The following is a 19,867-nucleotide window of genomic DNA, read 5'->3' on the forward strand; positions in this document are numbered from 1 at the left end:
ATTTTTTGGGAAAATGGTATACGAAGGATGTGTATGTGAATTCTCCTTTCAATTAAGACTTCAAAGAAATTCTTTTTGAAAGCTTTAAGTAAACAAAAATGTGAATATGATAGAGAAAGGATTTACTATCCTTAGGCTTGCATCTAAACTATCGAGTAAATTTCATGTACAAATGTGAGATATCGGACTACACAGGTATACTTGTCGAAAACTACCCAGTATAAATCAAACCAAACAAATATAGCATTTAGATTTAAAAAGGGTATGCTACGAAGTTCATAAAGCTTGAAAGGGAACTCAAAACTTCTGCATGCAACCAAAATTATGAGCAGAAACAACTGTGCAGTCAATTTGCACATATTACCAGCTGATGCTTAACCCATCAAGAAACAAGAATTACTGTTGAAGCTCGATTTTTCATACTCGGTCACTTCGTGCAATTAATGACCACTTGTTACTATCTGCTTGTCGCTGTCTTCTTTTCGTTGCTGGTAGACTGACTTTCAGTGACTGACTTCATTTCTGTGGGAGTTATAATGATCAGAGGATGCCCTAATGAAACAAATGAATTGCTTCTAAACAAATGGAGATTCGCATTTGTATATCTTGAGTTCTCTGAGTCAATTATTGCAAGATAAAACGTATACAAGGAAGAAAGGTAGATGTATCCGAGGAATTATATATAGACAACTAGAGCAGAGGTCATGTGAAGTTCATCCACAACCTCAATAATGCTACAATGCTTACTACCAACTTTTCTTCTTCCAAGCAAAACCAGCAAGTTCATCCAAATCAAAGCAGGCAAAGACGGCATCAGTTACGAAAGATAGCATACAGCATTGCACAAAAGCTGGTATAATACCATAAAAACAAGTGTTTTACCTCCAGAGCCGAGCTCCATACTGTTAAGGTGTCCTAGACATTGTAATTCATGCAATACTTTTACGCCATAATTCAGCAAATACTGAAGGAACTCTATCAGTTAGTTCACATCTTCTAGGTCACTTTTCTATTTAAGGCAAGCCGCTGTATTTGACATGTTTCCATACTAAAGAATATTTTAAATTAAGGAAAGAAAAAGTCCATAAATTTATTATCTTTTTTCCTTATCTTTATATCCATCAAATAACAGCTTTACCTTAAATCAAATACTGCATAAAACCAAACAAATATTCTAAATGCTGGATTACAGCGAGAGGGAACACATAATAAGGCACGTCAGGTAAATTACGGTAGAAGAAGCAACACCTGATAGACTCTTTGATTGACTCATAATGCAGAATAGCTACAATTTTGCGCTTTCTTTCTCGTTTCAAGTTTCCACCACGCTTGATCACGGGCAACTGTTTGATTCCTTTGGCCACCATTAGCTGCTTCGCAGTTGCTAGGTCGGTATCAGGATAACAAGTTAGAAGTCCACATTCTTGCCCACGATAGTTTATCCCTCTTGTGCATATAGAGGAAACAAGACAAGTATTTGCCTGCAGACAGGTTAAAGAAACCAATAAACCTATTAAAGAGAGAAACCAAGAAACAAAGATTACATAATGAAAGAGGAGAAAAACAGAATTAATTGAAAAGAAACTTGCATACTGAGAACCAAAAGGAGCTTATTTATGGTGGTATTCAACAGATACGTACATCTTTAAGTGCCAAATCCCTGTTGGAAGAATCCCCTAAGTTGTTAAACAAAGCACGTTTAATGTCACCATATGTTAAAATTCCTTCCAGATAATCTTCAGCATTAACAACAATAACAAAACTCTGACGACCATCATGCATGCATTCTAATGCTTCTTTCACAGTTTGGTTTGGAGAGACCTTCAAATAATCATTTGACATAACCTGAGAAACCTGGTCATCAATGGGAATAGTTAAGAAATTGAAACATAAGGACCAAGATGTAATGATAGTTCAACAGAAAAAAAAAAAAAAAAGAAGTAAAAACCCAGAGGAGAACTTTGCCACATACCAGAGGCAGAAAGAAAAGATCATACCTCTAGATCTTCCAGAATTAGACCTTCATCAAGAGATTCATGACTGCTGCGACATCCAATCACACTTAGTTCCAAGTCATTCCTCTCACCCGTGTGCCTCCAGTCACTCCCTTCATTCTTCTCATCGTCTGGTGAAAGGATAGAGTATCCTTTTGACACATACTTTCCATCTGATGCCTCCACTTCCTTTGCCTGGATTGTTACAGAAGGCACCCAAATTGCCAGTCCAACAGCACCCTGTTCACATCATTTAAAACGCATGTTTACCCCAGTCATCATTTCAACAAGCACTGTAAGTTCACTCAGAATAACATGGGAATAACCAAATACAGCCAGATCAAACAAAGATAAGTAAAGTCCACTTGACTAGCCGACCAGATAGTCTGGCATAATCAGTAGTACAATTTAAGGACAACAGTTCCAGTTAGAGCTCTTAATACATAACTACAAATATCACTTTGATAAGTTCCAAAAACTTTCTTTGTTGGATAGTTACTCCAATGAATTTAACAAATTTGGCGATGACAACATTTGCAGGTGATGAAAGGTCAATTGAACATAAGTTGTCTAGTTCTCAAAAGTATTTATTTAGAAAAGAAGGCCAATGGAACTTTCACTAAAAATTAAGGTACTTGAAGAGAATTTATCTTTTCACAAATTAGATGAATTTATATGTAATAATCTATAGAAAAGTTACATATTGAATAAATGTACAGTACTTGTCCTAAAGTATGCCGGTAAAAGCTTTTCTCCAATTTTCTTCGGGCATTCCCTCAATTCTTACCCTCAAAATAAACAAAGTTTATGCCCTATTGAATTATGAAGTTACGCTAGAATAATAAGCAACTTCTTTCTTCCCCTTTTTAAAATTTTTGCGGTTAAGTACCTAGAATGACAAACACCCGTCACAGAGGATGCTTCAATTAAGCATAAGGTACACAATTACCATATACAAAGGTCTTCCAAATAATTAACTGAATGACATAATTTTTACACGCACATTGACACCGACTAGAGCTTGTGCATCCTTGGAGTAAGACTAACCATGAGGGGAAGCAATATTCTATAATCTTTTGTCAACTCAAACAAAAGCAGAACTGAAGTCAAAGGCACTGAACAAACTGATGCCAATGTAGCAGCCATTCCCACCTGCATTGTATTGTATTATGCATTAGAAAGAGTTACTTTCTGAAGTCCAATCATGTCTAGAAAAAATTAACTTGCAAGATGTAAAAGTAGACAATCTGACCAGGGCGTACGCCTGCGGCTGAGCAATTGCAGCAGTCCCTGGAATAGCTGAATTGATCAGTTTCCCAGCTGAACCTCCAAATACAGCACCCACTGCAGCACCTATCATTAAACTTGGTGCATACAGACCACCGACAAGACCAGAACCTTTGCATAAAGCAGTGGCCACAACTTTTGCAGCTGCTAGTTGAGCTAGCAACCAGATTCCAGGTGCAGATGCAGTCTTACCAGTATGTAGAATTTCATCAACATTAGTAAAACCCCAATAGAGAATTCCAGGATATCTAAGAGCTATTACTCCAGCTCCTAAACCACCCAAAGCAGGGCAGGCAACATCAGAAAGTCCAAACTTTTCCTTGAGGAACTGAAATGCTTTAGAGAACCAGGCGACTAGTCGAGTAAAAACCACACTTACTGCTCCACACAGCATCCCAAGTATAAGATATAAAGGTAGCTCTGTTAAGGAAGGACGGTTTAGTGTTCAGGAAGGAACTTTTGGTAAATAAAGTGACAATCATAACTGAGTTTAATCTATGAAAGCATCAAGAAACATTCCATCCATATAATAAAAGCCCTCTCCCCCCTTTGGACATCCCAAAACAATGTAAAATTATCTAAAACAGCTATCCCTTTATCCATTCTCTTTATCTGAGTTCATCACACAAAAAGAATCAGCAGACATCTTTACCATAATAGAACGTCTGAGAAACCAAGTTCAGGAAAGAAAAGGAGTTAATTCCTGAGCAGCCTTGTGATGATCAATGTGGAGAAAACATAGAGGCGTTATTAAGAGCTACGTAATCCATGCTTGTCAGCAACAATACAGGAATATGTACCTACTCTAATTTCTAAACAAATGAGAACTCAGAGAACGGCAGCAAAACTTGTTTGTTCCTACCTTTGCTAGTAAAACTAGCATGTGAATGGCAATCAGTAAGTATGAAGAGACAAAAACAGAGAAAGTTTCATAGGAGAAACGGCACCGAAAGAGCAGAAAGCAGAAAAAGGACCAGGAACCACGTATTGCTTGTCAAAATTCACTAATTACAAAATTTCCATCCAAGGGAGCAAAGCATGAACAGAAACACTAGGAAAGAGCAGTAAGTCAATTGATAAAAGAGTGCATATCCAAAGAAATATTGGTAATTGTACAGGTAAAAAAAAAAGAAAAAAAAGAAAAAGAAAGAAAGAACGTGTGCAAGCACACACTCCATGAGCTAATGTTTCGCACAGAATAAATTGAACTAGAATCAGATCAAATACCAGCAGCAGATTTCATATCATACGTGGGCACGGTGAAAGCCTGTTTCTCTCCTAGTACAGCATTTGAAACAGTAGATGATATGACAGAAGCCAATATGATCATTGCCGTTGTAAATGGAGGTGAGTTTTCCGCACGAAGTGGCCTTAAAACTGTTTCAATTGCAAAAAAACAGCCAGCGACTGCTGCATTGAAACCTGCAACACAAAAGAACTTAAATCTTGAATATTAATCCAACAGTTGAGGAAGGCTCCTGCAAAAGATGGAGGGAGACAGATATTTCATTCAATCTGAACAAAAATTCAAAATCAAGGAAGAAAAGGTTGCCCTTAAACCATGTAGAGCTAAAATCCTCCACGAAGATGCACACACTCACAAGTGTATCTTTGAAGTTAAATACACGCATATAAGCATGTGGATGAGATATACACAAACATAATAGGCAAGTCTATTCTCCCTACAATTATAATCAGCCAATTGGACCATTATATGACATGTTAGCAGCAGGGAGAATTTAAACGACACCTCTAAATTCAGTTTTTTTATCCTTCTCACCATTTGGATCACAAAATCCCTGTTTTAAGCTGCTGCTGCCTTCTTTTTTTATGAGGAAACCAAGGAAAAAACTCTTTTAAGAATGAAGAATAAGACAGCATCAAAGTTATGTTTTCTGATCCCTCTTAATGTCCCTTGAACATGTGAGAGAGATCATAATACATAATTTTTATACACAGACTAGAAAACCTTCTAAACATGATAAGTTTGCAATACTCATCTATTCATTAATGCTCTGAAATTTAGCAAGAAACTGTAATCCACAAAAAACTTTCAAACATGAAAACTATGCAGCAAATCATGTATGTGAAACAACTCTGAAATCAAGCAACAGAAGTGTTTCAGATAATCCTCAATGAGAAGCAACATACCTGAAGCAATTCCAGCAGCTGCACCAGCTGCGACAAGAGCTATTCTCCGTTCTTGGTTGTTTTCCATCATCATTGAGCATCCATAGGCACAAGATTTACCTATATCTACACTAGGGCCTTCAGGACCTAAAGAACAACCAGTTCCCAAAGTCACAGCCGCTTGTACTGCCTTTACAGTAGGGAAGATTCCAGATAACAAATCAAATCCTTGTCCTTGAGAAGAACTGGATTGTGTTATTTGGTCCAATATTTCAAGCAGACCATGCAGCATGCCCACAATGACTCCACCAAGGACTGGTATTAACAGTATCCGATGCCATGTGTCAGCTAGCCTTTGCAAACGGAGCCAAGCAGCTCCCTCATTAGGAGTACCAGCCCAAGCCCACTCATGTACTACGTGTACCTAAACAAATATCCTCATTGTGATTCAATGTCTGGGAAGCAGTACAGTTCAAACTACTGGTCTATCATCAAAACAGAGCCAGAAATACAGTTTAAGTCTTTAAGAAAATATCCAGATTCTTCACCTTTATTTGACATGAACATGGGCAGAAATTACATGCCGCAGTGTTATAAAGTTAGTCTCCTGTATCCCTATTCCCCCCAGAAAGAAAGCAACTTAAATCACTAAAAATGTGTCAGCTCGTTAACTGAAGCCTCTACTTCTGATAACCTTCAACCCCAAGGAAAAATAGATGAACAAACAAATAAACATAAGGTGTTCTTTGACATTCAAAATGCAGATTTCATTACACAGCAGCTCACCGTCTGCGGTCTGCCTTTCCTCTTCCGTAGCAACTATCTAATGCCAGCTTTACAAAATCTCCCCTACTCAGTTTTCATTATTAAAAAAATTATCAGGAACAAAAATGAAAGAAATATAATCATCAATATCTTGATTAAAAATAAATATTATAATAACCAATAGCAGAAAAGTGACATAACTAAATCAGTGGCACTAAAAATCAACTTAACCTATCACTCAACCAACGACGCCTCAACCACAGACTAGTTGAGATAAGCTATATGAATCCTTTATATCCAATTCCACTCTATTCCAACTAAATTTAGTTCAGTACCAATAAAGAATTTGTCTTTTAAGCTGAATTAAGGCTTCTCTGAACGTAGAACTCAAAACTAAACTGCTCCCTCCGTCTCATTTCTAGCGTCTTACTTTCCTTTTTTCTTTGTTCCAAAAAGGGTATCTCTTTCTATATTTAGTAAGTTGACAATTCAAGCATCCTACATGACAAGTTTATAAACACAAGATTCAAAAGACATTTTAATAAATTACAAACATCTTTAATTTAGGACTATAAGATTCAAAAGATTTTTTTTATTCCTTAAACTTTGTGTCTAGTCAAACCAAGACACTTAGCTAGCGTCTGGTCAAAGATTTTGGATCATATTTTGGAAATTTATCATCAAATATCTATTTGGCCATGAAATTTAATAAGATTTTGAAAATTTATCTTCAAAATGTTTTCAAGTTCTGACTGGTTTTTTGGGAGAAATTTCCCTTCCACTCACAAAAATTCAAATTTTTTCCAAGTAAAATACATGTCCAAATAGAACTCGAGTTTCAAAAATTACTACTTCAAAAACTCAAATTTTCAAGTTCCAACAAGTTTTTGGGAGAAATTTCACTTCCACTCACAGAACTTCAAATTTTTCCCAAGTAAAAATGCATGGCCAAACACAACTTCAAGTTTCAAAAATTACAACACTCAAATTTTCAAGTTTCAAGTTTCAACTTCAAAATCTATGGCCAAATGGGGGCTTAAATTGGGACGGAGGGAGTAGTAATAATAACAACGCGATGTCAACTAAAAGAATCCTTGACTAACCCCTCGATTAAAAGCTGCAACACAAAGGCCAGTAGCGAGACCAAGTAGACATCCAACAAGCAACAAGCATCCATGACTAGTCAAACTACTACTACAACAACAACAACAACAACATACCCAGTATAGTCCCACAAATGGGGTATGGGAAAGGTAATATGTACGCAGACCTTACCCCTACTTTTATGGGATAGAGAGGCTATTTCTGATTGATCCTCGGGTCGAAAGAAAAGACAAGGATGTGAAGCATGATATCAAGAAAAATACGACAACAAAATAACATGATCAAAGGCAAATAAGACAACATATGGTAATACACATTGCCGTGCCTAGTCAACCCAAGACACTTAAATTGGGACGGAGGGAGTAGTAATAATCACAATGCAGTGAAAACCAATAGAATCTTGACTAACCCCACGATTAAAAGCAGCAACACAAAGGCCAGTAGCAAGGCCAAGAAGACATCCAACAAGCAACAATGCCCACTCAGGTGGGGCACTATCACCAAGAATCTCATCATCTCTACAATTACCAGAAACACTGTGATCTCTATCAGACCGCTTAACAGTAGTCGATAATCTTCTATTAGAAAATCCTCGATCCAAACGCTTCAACAGATCAGTAATGCCTTTACTATACTGAGCTTCTAAATCTCCATCTGATGCTGATGAATTCGAACGCAACAGGACATTGCGATCACTATACTCTCCTCCTGACATATCCACTACTCAAATTTTGCTTTAGGCCATTAATTTTATTGAGACGTTTCTCGCAACATCATTATCATATTATTAAGCATATAAATTTTGTTTAGATCGGTGAGCAGTGTTCCAGAAAATATCGCCTACCGACATGTCTACAAGCATTTATCACAATGTCATTTTCAATAATTGAGCATATGAATTGTATAGATCGGTGAATATTGTTACAGGAAGTTTACCAGATATTTGAGGAGGTTTTAAGAGTATATTATCTTCGACTCTTCGTGTCCACTCCATGTTAGTAGTCCTAGTATTAATCATATAGTAGTTTTTTTATTCTTCCATTTCTTATTACGTATTTGTTGTTCTTTATATTTCCATCACAGGATTATTTTATTATAGTTATTGCCTTTTTTAAGAATGCTTTGTCACGTTTATTCCAGTATACTACTTCCGCATTTCGTATCTCATAATAAGTGTCATCTTAGAAAATCAAGACATAAATTGGCTAGTTTGTTTCCAATTCTACCCTTGGATAATAAAGTAACATTTAAATGATAATTGAAAAAGTCACATAGTAACTTGGTACTGTTGGATTCTCAATGTCAAAAGGTTTACTTCTTGTACATGCTCTAATCAAGAGGTAAAAGTAATTTGTTTTTATTATATAAGGATAATTTGGTAAACTTTATATTGCATTATATACGTGTTTTTGGCTAAAGCAACACTTATTATGTGTCCGGAGGGAGTCGTCGTTTTTTATTCTTCCATTTCTTATTACGTATTTGTTGTTCTTTAGATTTCCATTACAGTAGTATTATTTTATTATAGTTATTGTTCTTTTTTAAGAATGCTTTGTCACGTTAATTCTAGTACTAGTATTTTGTCACTTTTTTTTTTTCGTGAGCCGAAGATCTATGCAAACGGTCTTTTACCTCCCATCTCTGTCTCCCAAGATATGCGTATACACTATTCTTTCTTTCCGTATTCTAAAATCAATTATAGAATTACACTAGGTAAGTAGTAGTTGTTGTACTGTATCTTCGTATTCACGAATGCATTCAGAAAGTTTTATATCTCCTTTTATACAATGGTGTTTAACTTAACACAAAATTTAAGAAATAAAAAAAATAAAAAAATTGTGGTCTAAAATAATCCGTAGAAACTTGTGTGAAATAATTTCATTAAACGTAAAACGGGAAATTTAAAGTTGAATTATTACTAAATATAAAAGAAATGTGTTTTTTTTTTTACTGACTAAAAAAGAAAGAATATCGTATAAATTGAGAAAGCTAGTTATCAGTGTCGGTGAAAGCTAACGAACTGTTAGTGGTTGGTGTTGTTAATTCAAATGGTCCAACCTGGGACTCAAAACTTTTTGCCGCTATTCATTTCGTTCATTTTAGGAAGAAAAATCAATTCAAATATGCCCTTGTAGTATTCAGAATTGTTTAAATTTTCCCTCTTCTAACATTTTTTTTTTTGTCATTCATTTCTCTTAGTCTGGTTTAGGCCTTATTTACCTGCATTTAATTAAAGTTTTAATCTTAGATATTGAGATCTCAATTATTAAGTTTGTTTATCGTTTGAATTTTAATTATTCTGATCATAATTATTAAGTGTACTTTTCTTAATTACAATCACTTAACAAGTCTGGATAAATTTGAATGATTAAAAATAATTACAGATTTTAATATTATTAAAATGTCTATTCAAGATTTACTATAAAGATGGATGTTCACTACTACTCTCTTTATTTCCCACTAACGCTTTGCACATCAGTATAACCTACCACTATCCACAATAATTATCCTGAATCACACCCATCGTGGTGTTAATCATCACAGTTCGTTATTCCCATTATTAGCTATCATTTATAATTATCACCGCCAATCACCATTATCACAATAATCATAATCAATATCGATAGTCATCACCATCAGCCATATCACCAACTAACATCGTCATTCACCACCACAACTAGCTATTATTATCATCCACCACAATTATCGGTCGTCATTACTAACTACCACAATCAGTTACTATTGCTAACCACTACAGTCAATCACCATCATCACTAGCTACTACCTACAACCACTACCATCAGCCAACACCATCTTCAATCGGCATCATTGTTAATTTTCATCACTACTGACCTCCATATAACTTCTTATTTTGTTGATATGTATTAGATTAATTTAGCATTCTATCTTCAAAATTTTATACATTGAATAGTTGTTGAAAAAAATCTTAATTGTTTAATATTCAAATCTTAATAAACATCTTAATATTCAGATGTGTATCCAGATTCATACATCTAAATTTTAATGCACAGCTTAACATTCAAATATGTATTTAAAATTCAAACATCTTAATATTATTAAAAATAAACGAGGTCTAAATCCAAGAGTGATAATATCCGTATCAAATTCAACATAAACAATACAACGATTGATTATACTTGTATAATCATTCAACATTACTTATATACCATCCACTGCCAATTTTTGTTGCCAATATAAATATGTGCATAATTTATGTTTATCTCTTGTGGAATAAAATGTAAAATAAGAATGACAATTTAGTAATACATGAGCAAAAATAATTAAATGATTAAAATGACTCTCGTGTTTAAACAATCCTTTAAAAAGATAAACAAAACACCTACTGTATAGAGCTAAGGCACATAGCTAACCCACTGATGGAAAAGGTAGGAAACTCAGAGCTAAGACACGGCTACAGAGACCAGAATCAGGTCGCTGATCTTCTAGCAAAGGAGAAGAAGAAACTTTTTGAAAAGGTGAAAATGATTGTAGTTCCTCCTATGTTTGTTACTGACGTATTTTGGACAGACATGTCAGGAACTACGTATGAAGGTGCTATATCTTTTTGTAATAGTCCCTGAAGGGGTAATTTCTGGACAACTAGGGGATGTAAATGCCCCTCTATCTTGTAATAGTTAATTTTATCTATAAAATTAGCTATCTAGTTAAAAAAAAAAAAAAAACACCTACCGTAAACTTCGTATTGCACAAGAAGTATTGCTTATATCTATAAAAATATTCCTTTTCATTTAATGTCTATGTTTTGCTTTTCTATTTAGTTTGTTTAAACAAAAATATTCCGTTTTTATATTCAACAAATTTTTTATTTCAACATTTTCTTTTAGAAAGTTTTTAATCAATATTTTTATTTATCCTTAGTAATACTATCTTATAGTAATAAAATAATATATTTAAGACAACATTATCCAAAAAGTATTTCTGGTATACTAATATACATATATTTAATTTAAATTACAAGAGATTATTTACCTTCCTTAATTTGTGTCTTGTCAAACTTAGGCCTCATTTGCTTGCACTTATTGAAGGTTTGAATCTGAATGGTTCAGACCTTAAGCCATTAAGTGCATTTGTTTGCATTAAAATCTAAGCACTTATTGAGTCTGAATAGGTCTTAAATCTTAATCATTAAGATCTTGAACCAAGTCTTAATATCATTACGAGGTATTTTTGTATGAAACTTTTTTATCACCAGTTCCAATCCCAACCCCAACCCTCCACCTCAACCCCACCCCCACCTATTCTCCACTCCAACCCCACCCATCCACCTCAACCCCACCCCACTACCCACCCATCCTTCACCCCCTACTCCCACCACCACCAACCCTAATCCCACCCCACACCACCCACCACCCACCCCAATCCCACCCCACACCTCACTACCCACTCCCACCACCACCCCCACTCCCCACTACCCCTTACTTTGCATCACCAACCCCACCCCCTACTACCTCACACCCTCACCCAACCACCCACTCATCATACACCGCGACTACAAAACATCTCCACCATTACTAATCAACATAAATGTTTCATTTTTTTTATCAAATAATATTTTTTTTAATTAAAATTGTCTTTATTTTCTACTATTTAATTACTTTTTAATTTAAATTATATATTTATTATGTTTAAATAAATTACACATTCAAATATTAAAAAATAAATAATCTTAATTATTCAGATCTAGTAACATCTTAATAATTCAGATGTCCATTCAGATCCTCCTGACAAAATGAAAGGAAAGTTAGTTCAAATGACAGCAAAGGCCAAAAAAAAAAAAAAAAATTGCCTAACTTCTTTTAGAATAATCTTGTGGTCCGTATCATCTTTGAGACTTATAATAATATCGACCATCATTTCTTAAAGATGAGTGGAAATTGCATAAATGGAACTGCCTTTAGCTCATTTTCCCTAATATTGCTGTCAATAGTCCAATCTACAAGACTTGTGAGGGACTAAAATTCCAGTACAGTTTGAATTTCTTTGAACCACATCAGATTTTTTCAAAATTGAAAAAGCCTAAACAATGATAAATTCAATCAATTTCTATGTAAATTTATGTATATAGTATATTGATGTACTTTCTGATGGAAGTGATGATGATGAGGTGGAACAAATTGATGATGATGATTTTGAAATGGATCTGAAAACCCTAAAACAGTAAAAACACACATCAGCTTTTGGAACTCGAGAAATTACCGTTTGCTTCGTTGAATAAAGGTAAAAACATTGCTGCTATATAGTGAAATGAATTATAATTTGCTTCCTTCACCAGATCTGTTGAGATTAAATGAATATTATTAGATTACTGAGTGTTTAATTTTAGGGTTTATTAATTACCTATGGATTTCGTAGAATGAGGTCTGCTTGTTAGCTTTCTGAACCAAAAAAAAAAAAAAAATTGGGAAAATTACGCTCTATGTCCACTGGGAGAAAATATTTACACGTTAGCCCATATTTGTGTATAAACACCTTTTATAAGCTATTTTGAAAAATGAACACGTTTTATACTGGAAACAACCTCTCTACCTCCCAAGACAGGAGTAAGGTTTGCGTACATTCTATCCTCCCCAAACCTCACTGTGTGAGATTTCACTGGGTATGATGTTGTTGTAGCGCCTTTTATACACTTTTATACAATGTATAATGCTTTGCCCCCAGGTATAATGTTGTATAAATTGAAAATATTTACACGCTTTTAGCCCATATTTTTAGTTTGTTACCCGGTTAATCCCATATTTGTGTATAAACACTTTTTATCAACTATTTTGGAAAATGAACACGTTTTATACTGGAGACAACCTCTCTACCTCCTAAGGCAGGGGTAAGGTCTGCGTACATTCTACCCTCTCAAGACCCTACTGTGTGGGATTTCACTAGGTATGTTGTTGTTGTAACACCTTTTATACACTATTATATACTTTTATACAACGTATAATGCTTTCCCTCCAGGTATAATGTTGTACAAACTGAAAATATTGCTACGTGGCGTATTATTTTATGTTCGGCTGTATATTTTTGAAAATTTCCCTTTTTAATGGATTTGGAAAATGAAGTTTGCAAGCTTTGTGAAAAAAGATTATAGATACTGCAATTGGTGTTTAGCTTGAACATAATGTGCTGATAATTCGGATATTTAATTAGTGATTTTCAATCGGGGAGGGGATTTTTGAAGAAATCAATATTTCTATGGAGATGAAATTAATCTTAGATTACCGAGTGTTTAATTTTAGGGTTTTGTTAATGACCTGTTGATTTGGACAAATGAAGTTTGCTTATTAGCTTTGTGAAAAAAAGGTTATAGATAGGGAAAATTACACTCTGTGTCTGCTTAGAGAAAATATCTACACGCTTTAGCCCATTTTGAGTTTGTTGCTCGGCTTAAGTAAGGGTTTATTAATGGCCATTGAATTTGGAATATGGAATTTTGCTTATTACTCTATGAAAATGGATTACAGATAGGGAAAATTATGCTCTTTGTCTACTGGGAGAAAATATTTACACGCTTTAGCCCATATTTTGAGTTTATTACCGTGTTTAGCCAATATTTGTGTATAAACACCTTTTATACACTATTATACAAGGTTGATACATTACATATAATGCTTTCCCCCCAGATATAATATTGTATAATGTATAATATTGTATATTGGAATATGTGGCGTCATATTTTATGTTGGGCTGTATATTTTTGAAATTTGCCCCCCTGAAAAAGGGTTATAGATTCTGCAATTGGTGTTTAGCTTGAATATCATGTGCTGATAATTCGGATTTTCGATTACAGATTTTCAATTGGGGAGGTGATTTTTTGGAGATTGAGGAACCAAATTGTGTTAAGTACTACTTGTATATTCGTGAAGAACTTAACCCTTTAGAACTTATTGAAAACTCTTTGATCATCAGAGGAATTGGGAATCCTTTGTATTTGTATTATTTTTAAAATGCATGCCAGGCATCGGAGTCCGGTAGGTGGGTATAAGTCTAATTCAATGGGAATGGGTGGTGTGGCAACTGCCTCACGGGTTTCACCCGATGGATCAGTGAGAGGTCGTGGATTGCATAACTCGGAGTACAGAAACTATAACCGAGGTGGATTTGGGCGTGGTCAGTCGAGGCAGTTTGCGTTTCAGCAGCCTTCACATGGAAATGACATTTTCATGGAAGCTGGAAAGTTAGCAGCTGAGTACCTTGTTTCCAAAGGTCTGCTTCCACCGAATGCTCTTTCAGGGAAATTGCCTAATGGTAGCTTAAAGAGCCCAATTGGGAATTTTCAGGGATTTAAGCCACAAGATATTGATGAAGGTCGGACATCAACTCTTTCACGTGTTGAGAGTGATGTGGGGCCTGGTAGGAGAAGGTTTTCTGATGAATATGACAGAAATTATATGAGAGGAAGGAGAAGAAGCGAGTCCTTTCGAAGTTACAACTCTGAATTCAATCGAGAATTGCAAAGGAGTGGGTCGTCAGATAGAGCCAGGGCCAACCCCGATGTGAATGGTCTAGATGACGCTTTACCACGTGATAGAGATGAACAACAAGTGGCTAAAGATAGTAATGGGATGTTACCTAGTTTCGTTCCCGGTAAACAAAACCCAGATATAGAGAGTGCCGGGGAGTCGATGAGCAGTGATCCAAAACCTGCCTTGGGAGATTCTGGTAAAGAGACAAGTACCATCAACACTGGAAATGATCTCCCATTAGATGGTCAACCCGAACAAAAGAAGTCTGAAGACATTGAAATGTCGAAAATAGAAGTTGATCCTGTTAATCTTGCCAACAGTAGTGATGCGTTGGAGAAAATAGCTGGTAACGAGGATATAGAAGTCAAGTTGTTCAGCAAAGAACATAACGAGACCAGCATGACTGGTAACAATTTACTTAGCTTATGTAGGTTTGGAAATGTTCCCACGAGAACACGTTCTGCCTTGGCAAACAGAGATTTGATGGTTGATGAGGATGCTCATGAGGTCGGGCTCCCTAAAGAAACTGAAGTGCATTCCCAAGACATCACCATTGATGTTTCCCCTGGTGTCATTTTATCAGATCAAAGACATGATGCAAAAAGCCTTGATTCTGACAAATTGAAACCGCCGCCGACCGAGGAAGAATCACGTCTTACTTATGCCATTAAACAGTTAAATGAGGCAAGTTCCTCATCCTTTCCTGGAAATACGTTGAAGGAGGAAGAGAAAATAGCGGGGCTAAGTGAAATTGGAAGTCGCAGTTCTATAGCAACGGGAAGAGGTGAGAAACGAGAATTGGACGACGGTGATGATTGTAAGGGAGGAACTAAGAGACCTAGAGAATTGACTTCATTAACAAGTACTTTCTCAGATGTCTTTCTGTACCATTCTAATTCAATGGAAAAGCAGCAAACTTCACAGGAACCAAGGAGATCACATAGCGAGCCATTAATGTTTCCATCTGAGGAGAAGAGATCGGTAAACATTTCCATGATACCCGAGAGTGATGTGAGGCTGGGCAGTGACTTCACGGAGAAGCAACTTTTACCCAGTTCCTTTAAGGCTTTTGATCTCAATCTTATGGAAACTTCTGATGTGAATGAGAATCATGATGCTGATCCTGTTCACATCTACCCAGTGGTTACTGAAGGTGTAAAACAAGAAGCACCAGTTGATATTCATCTGACCATGAGTAGTAACTCTGATATGACAAGTCACTATGCTAGATCTAGCTTTGATGGGCGAAATGTTGAGGTAATTGATTTGGAAAATGATTCTGAACAAGAAGAGAAGACTTTCAATAACCCTGAGAGAAGGTAAGTTTATATGGTTTTCCACTTTTATGCTTTAGTTTCATTTTGTTGAATTGGTTACTGATTCCATCTTCTTGTTGATTTAACTGCTTTATAGAGTTTGTCTTATTGTGACAATAATAATTTACCTTATATAAGCAAAGAGTTTGTGTTATTATGATTATTAACTTCTTCTTTTTTTTTAATAAAAAAAAAAAGTCCCATAATATGGTTGTACCTGATCTGCCTTGCTTGCATAGGTTCTTTTCTAATTGTTGAATGTCTTACACAGGTCTGAAGTTGAATTCACTGGAACAGATGGTTTTTCTAATAATGCACATAGTACCAACAACATACCCCATGCTCAGGATGGTTATGGACTTATGATTTCCGAATTACTTGGGAATGATATAGGAAATTGTTCTCCTCTACCAGGAGATATGAATTCTTTGCACAATGATATGGGCCTCCATAATGGAGAGGTACTAGTGCCACAGTTATCATAGGGAATCTTTTGCAGTGATATTTGTAATGCATTAGATGTATCCATTTTCACTATTGGTTTTTTCTGTTTCACTTACAACTGAATATGCAAACCTCCCATTGAATGCTTTTGAAATCGCCTATTTGTATATTGTCCTAATCATTTTTCTTTTTCCTTCAGGGCATGCTTGGTGACGATGATTCAATATATATGTCCTTGGGAGAAATTCCGATAAGTATGCTAAAGATCTTCTTAACAAAACTTTTTTATCTGAACTTAGTTATTGAGTTGTCTCTGGTTGCAATGTCCTCTGTGTCTGTGTGCACCTGTCCATGCATTAATGCAGACATTGATATTGTCACCATTCATTTGATTCTGATTATGCTTATTATAAAACCATGTTCCTTTGGTACAGATAGCCCATTATATTAATTTCATTTGTTGATCAAGTGGCTTGCTGTAGTTATCAGGGCTTCATTCTTTGAGAAACTATTGTACTTTTTCTTACCAGCAGATTAATGTTCTGCCACTTAGCCATAACAACAACAACATACCCAGTGAAATCCCACAAAGTGGGGTCTGGGGAGGGCAGATGTATGCAGACCTTACCCCTACCTTGGGAGGTAGAGAGGACACTTGGCCATAAGCGTGTACAAATATATCTGCGCTTTTCTGCTTATCTCTTTTGATGGATGAGAATTAAGATACTAGGTGTCTGAGGTCTTCTTTCTTCTCTAAGCATGCTCAATGTATTTGCTGCAGGCTTTTTGTCGCCCTGGGAGCAGCCGCCGCAAGAATTTGGAAAGCCATTTTGAGATGCTACTATCCAGGTTTTCTTGAGATGTATTTAGTTTGAGAACCAAGAAATCCCAAGGGTCAACGGCGCACGGTTCGAAACTCGGTGGGAAATGGGCTTGCTCTCTACCGATTCCACTTAAATTCTAGGCTTTTGTCTGTGGCAAGTCTCGAACCTGTGACGTGTGCCTAACCCACACATCACACGCTGCACTCTTACTACTAGATCAAATCCCTCGGGCTGATGTATTATCATAATGTTTTCTTTATGTGGGCTGATGTATTATCATAATGTTTTCTTTATGTCTAATATCAGTTGTCAAAAGTCAAAACGAGCTCTTTAATAGTGCAACTTTGTAGCATTGTATGCCTTACGCAAAATCTTGCTTGTCTCTAGCAGATGAAGTATTCCTTTCCCCTCCTCTTCCTTTTGTTGGAAGTTAGGCAACTGTGTGGTTTTTTGTAACTCATTTTCTGTTTCACCTCTTGGTTGAATTGGAAAAAGTTTCTACTTTGTTGAAAGCTTAATGGTCAACCACTTCCTTTATTGCTTTGCTGTCTATACATTTACTTGCTAGAGCTACATGTCATCAGTGGGATTGAAAAGCTATACTGGAAGATTTATAGCAGTGTTTTGGCATATAATTAACTTGGTTCAGTTGATGGAAACTTTTCAGAAACCAAATTGAATCCTGACTTTGTCAGAAAAAATTGTAACAATGAACCAACTGTGTGGTTTAAGGTGTGTTTGAGGAAAATGCTTTTCACGGAAAATAAGTGGTTTTTTTACTTATTTTCTTGTGTTCGGTACATAAGGAGAAGATCTTGTCCCAAAAGCATTTGTATATAATCTAGGAAAACACTATGGAGATGGGTGCTATAGGGGTGGGGGGGTGGAGTAGTGTGTGTTGCAGGGCGGGGGGGGGGGGGGGGGGGGGGGGGGGGGGGGGAAGGGGGAAGACAATTTGTGTGAAATGCCACTTGTGGAACTTGTTTTCCCTAGTTCTAATAGGGAAGTCATTTTCCTCATTTTAAGGAACTTGTTTTCATAGACAAAGTGTTTTTCTGAAATTTTAACTAGCCAAACACACCCTTAGTTGTTTTCAATTTTAACCAAAACTACAACAATCACTCTGCTCCCTGGAACCTGTTGGCTGTTGAAGTATAAATATAGTTAACAAAAATGGTCTGTACTCTGTACATTGTATTGTAATTATGTCCTTTACGCTTCTTGACAAATAAAACCTCCACCCAGAGAGATTTGGATAAACTAGAATCAGTAAGTCATGGACTCGTGTATGTACACGCAAACATCATTACATGCTTGTCAAAACATTTTATCCTGTTGATTATGCATACTTGCATTTTTGTTGAGTCAAATCTGAATAAGCGAATCTTTGGGATTTGATTGGTCAAACACATAGATCTTTGAATCCCCCTCTTTTTTTTTTTTTTTTTTTTTTTTTTTCTCTGTTAGAGCCTCTTATTGGATTACCCTCCTATAAAGTTGAACTTCTCTTTGATGTTCCACAAGTAGTTCATACAATCTTCTGAAAAATAAAGATGTGTATATGTCTTCTATGTAAAACAGCTCTTCTCTTGCACCTTGTTAGTTTTTTTTATTTTTGATAAGTAGCTCATACGATCCCCCAATATCTGATTTCTTGTTAGTTTTTTATTTTTATTTTTGATGAGTTAAAATTATTATGATTAGAATTTTATGATTTGGGGTCCTCGTGGTGAGTTAATCTAATCCTCAGAACATAAGATTGAGGTAGTTTGAAGCTGGGTCATATTAACATCTTTTCTAGTCAGGCAGAGCTTTACCATTGTAGGTGCGAAAGCATGCAGAGATAGCTTCAAGAATGGATTGTTGGAATCAGTTGTGTCCGCTAAGTTCTGTTTGTTTAGGAATTGTTAATGCAAATAGTGGATTCAAAAGCACAAATGTGCCTCGTTTGCAGAATTGCAGGGTTGGATTTTACCTTGTGATTATATCTTCACTAGAAGTGGAGCATCAAGGAAGATTTAGTAAATGGATGAGACAAACGAGTAATAGGAAATATCTTTTAGTAACTCTATTTTGATAGCAAATGTAAGTGTATTTTTATTGATGTAAACCAGCAAAGGAAATGCTGGTGAATAGCACACCCAAAAAAAAGCTATGGTGTGTATAGAAACTAGAAAGTCAACTATGACCTCCAGATCTAAAACATTTGTCGAGGGTAAGTTGCACTGGAAACTAGCTAAAATATACACTAGGTGTTTAAGATAAACTACGTTATCCTTCTTGTCTTCAAAATCTCTAGCATTTCTTTCCTTCCATATAACCCACCTTCCAGATAAGAGGGTGCTGCATTGTGGTGCACGAACACATGCGATGGTGCGAGAACTGGTGCACGAGCACATGCACTAATGCGACGACTGGTGCATGGGAAAAGACGGTGCATCTCATTCATAAAAAAACTTGATCATTCGTCAGGGGATTGTTAATTCAACAGGGTACTCCATGCA

General features: G+C 35.9%; 2 protein-coding genes across 5 annotated transcripts; one reads left to right on the plus strand and one right to left on the minus strand.

Annotated features, from left to right (window-relative positions):
- Nucleotides 1-107: 107 nt before the first annotated feature.
- On the minus strand, nucleotides 108-8,320 carry LOC132627614 (chloride channel protein CLC-f-like). Of its 4 annotated transcripts, none has more exons than XM_060343082.1 (9): nucleotides 8,217-8,320; nucleotides 5,433-5,835; nucleotides 4,509-4,703; nucleotides 3,247-3,701; nucleotides 3,042-3,146; nucleotides 1,998-2,234; nucleotides 1,642-1,854; nucleotides 1,249-1,481; nucleotides 108-522 (listed from the first exon to the last, which is right to left on the minus strand). In XM_060343082.1, the coding sequence occupies exons 2-9, from the start codon at nucleotides 5,701-5,703 to the stop codon at nucleotides 504-506; spliced, it is 1,728 nt and encodes a 575-aa protein (XP_060199065.1). In that variant the 5' UTR covers nucleotides 5,704-5,835; nucleotides 8,217-8,320; the 3' UTR covers nucleotides 108-503. The 4 variants fall into 4 exon arrangements, with proteins under 4 accessions (XP_060199065.1, XP_060199039.1, XP_060199056.1 ...); XM_060343056.1 differs by lacking the exon at nucleotides 8,217-8,320 and adding an exon at nucleotides 7,690-8,209; XM_060343073.1 differs by lacking the exon at nucleotides 8,217-8,320 and adding an exon at nucleotides 7,280-7,357.
- Nucleotides 8,321-12,134: 3,814 nt separating this feature from the next.
- On the plus strand, nucleotides 12,135-17,900 carry LOC132627636 (uncharacterized protein At4g26450). The gene is made up of 5 exons (XM_060343095.1): nucleotides 12,135-12,539; nucleotides 14,104-16,098; nucleotides 16,367-16,556; nucleotides 16,739-16,793; nucleotides 17,321-17,900. Exons 2-5 carry the CDS (start codon nucleotides 14,261-14,263, stop codon nucleotides 17,371-17,373), a joined length of 2,136 nt encoding a protein of 711 aa, XP_060199078.1. The 5' UTR covers nucleotides 12,135-12,539; nucleotides 14,104-14,260; the 3' UTR covers nucleotides 17,374-17,900.
- Nucleotides 17,901-19,867: the final 1,967 nt, after the last annotated feature.

This window comes from Lycium barbarum, chromosome 1, assembly GCF_019175385.1.
Source record: "Lycium barbarum isolate Lr01 chromosome 1, ASM1917538v2, whole genome shotgun sequence".
Taxonomy (NCBI): Eukaryota; Viridiplantae; Streptophyta; class Magnoliopsida; order Solanales; family Solanaceae; genus Lycium; species Lycium barbarum.

Excerpts from the sequence above, each read along its gene's own strand:
- LOC132627614 (XM_060343056.1), bottom strand. The coding sequence starts at position 7,995 with ATGTCAGGAGGAGAGTATAGTGATCGCAATGTCCTGTTGCGTTCGAAT. Across the intron at positions 4,704-5,432 it reads AGCTGCTGGAATTGCTTCAG|GTTTCAATGCAGCAGTCGCT; the intron begins GTATGTTGCTTC and ends TTTGTGTTGCAG. Across the intron at positions 1,482-1,641 it reads GGGATTTGGCACTTAAAGAT|GCAAATACTTGTCTTGTTTC; the intron begins GTACGTATCTGT and ends ACCTGTCTGCAG.
- LOC132627636 (XM_060343095.1), top strand. The coding sequence starts at position 14,261 with ATGCATGCCAGGCATCGGAGTCCGGTAGGTGGGTATAAGTCTAATTCA. Across the intron at positions 16,099-16,366 it reads TTCAATAACCCTGAGAGAAG|GTCTGAAGTTGAATTCACTG; the intron begins GTAAGTTTATAT and ends TGTCTTACACAG. Across the intron at positions 16,794-17,320 it reads CTTGGGAGAAATTCCGATAA|GCTTTTTGTCGCCCTGGGAG; the intron begins GTATGCTAAAGA and ends TATTTGCTGCAG.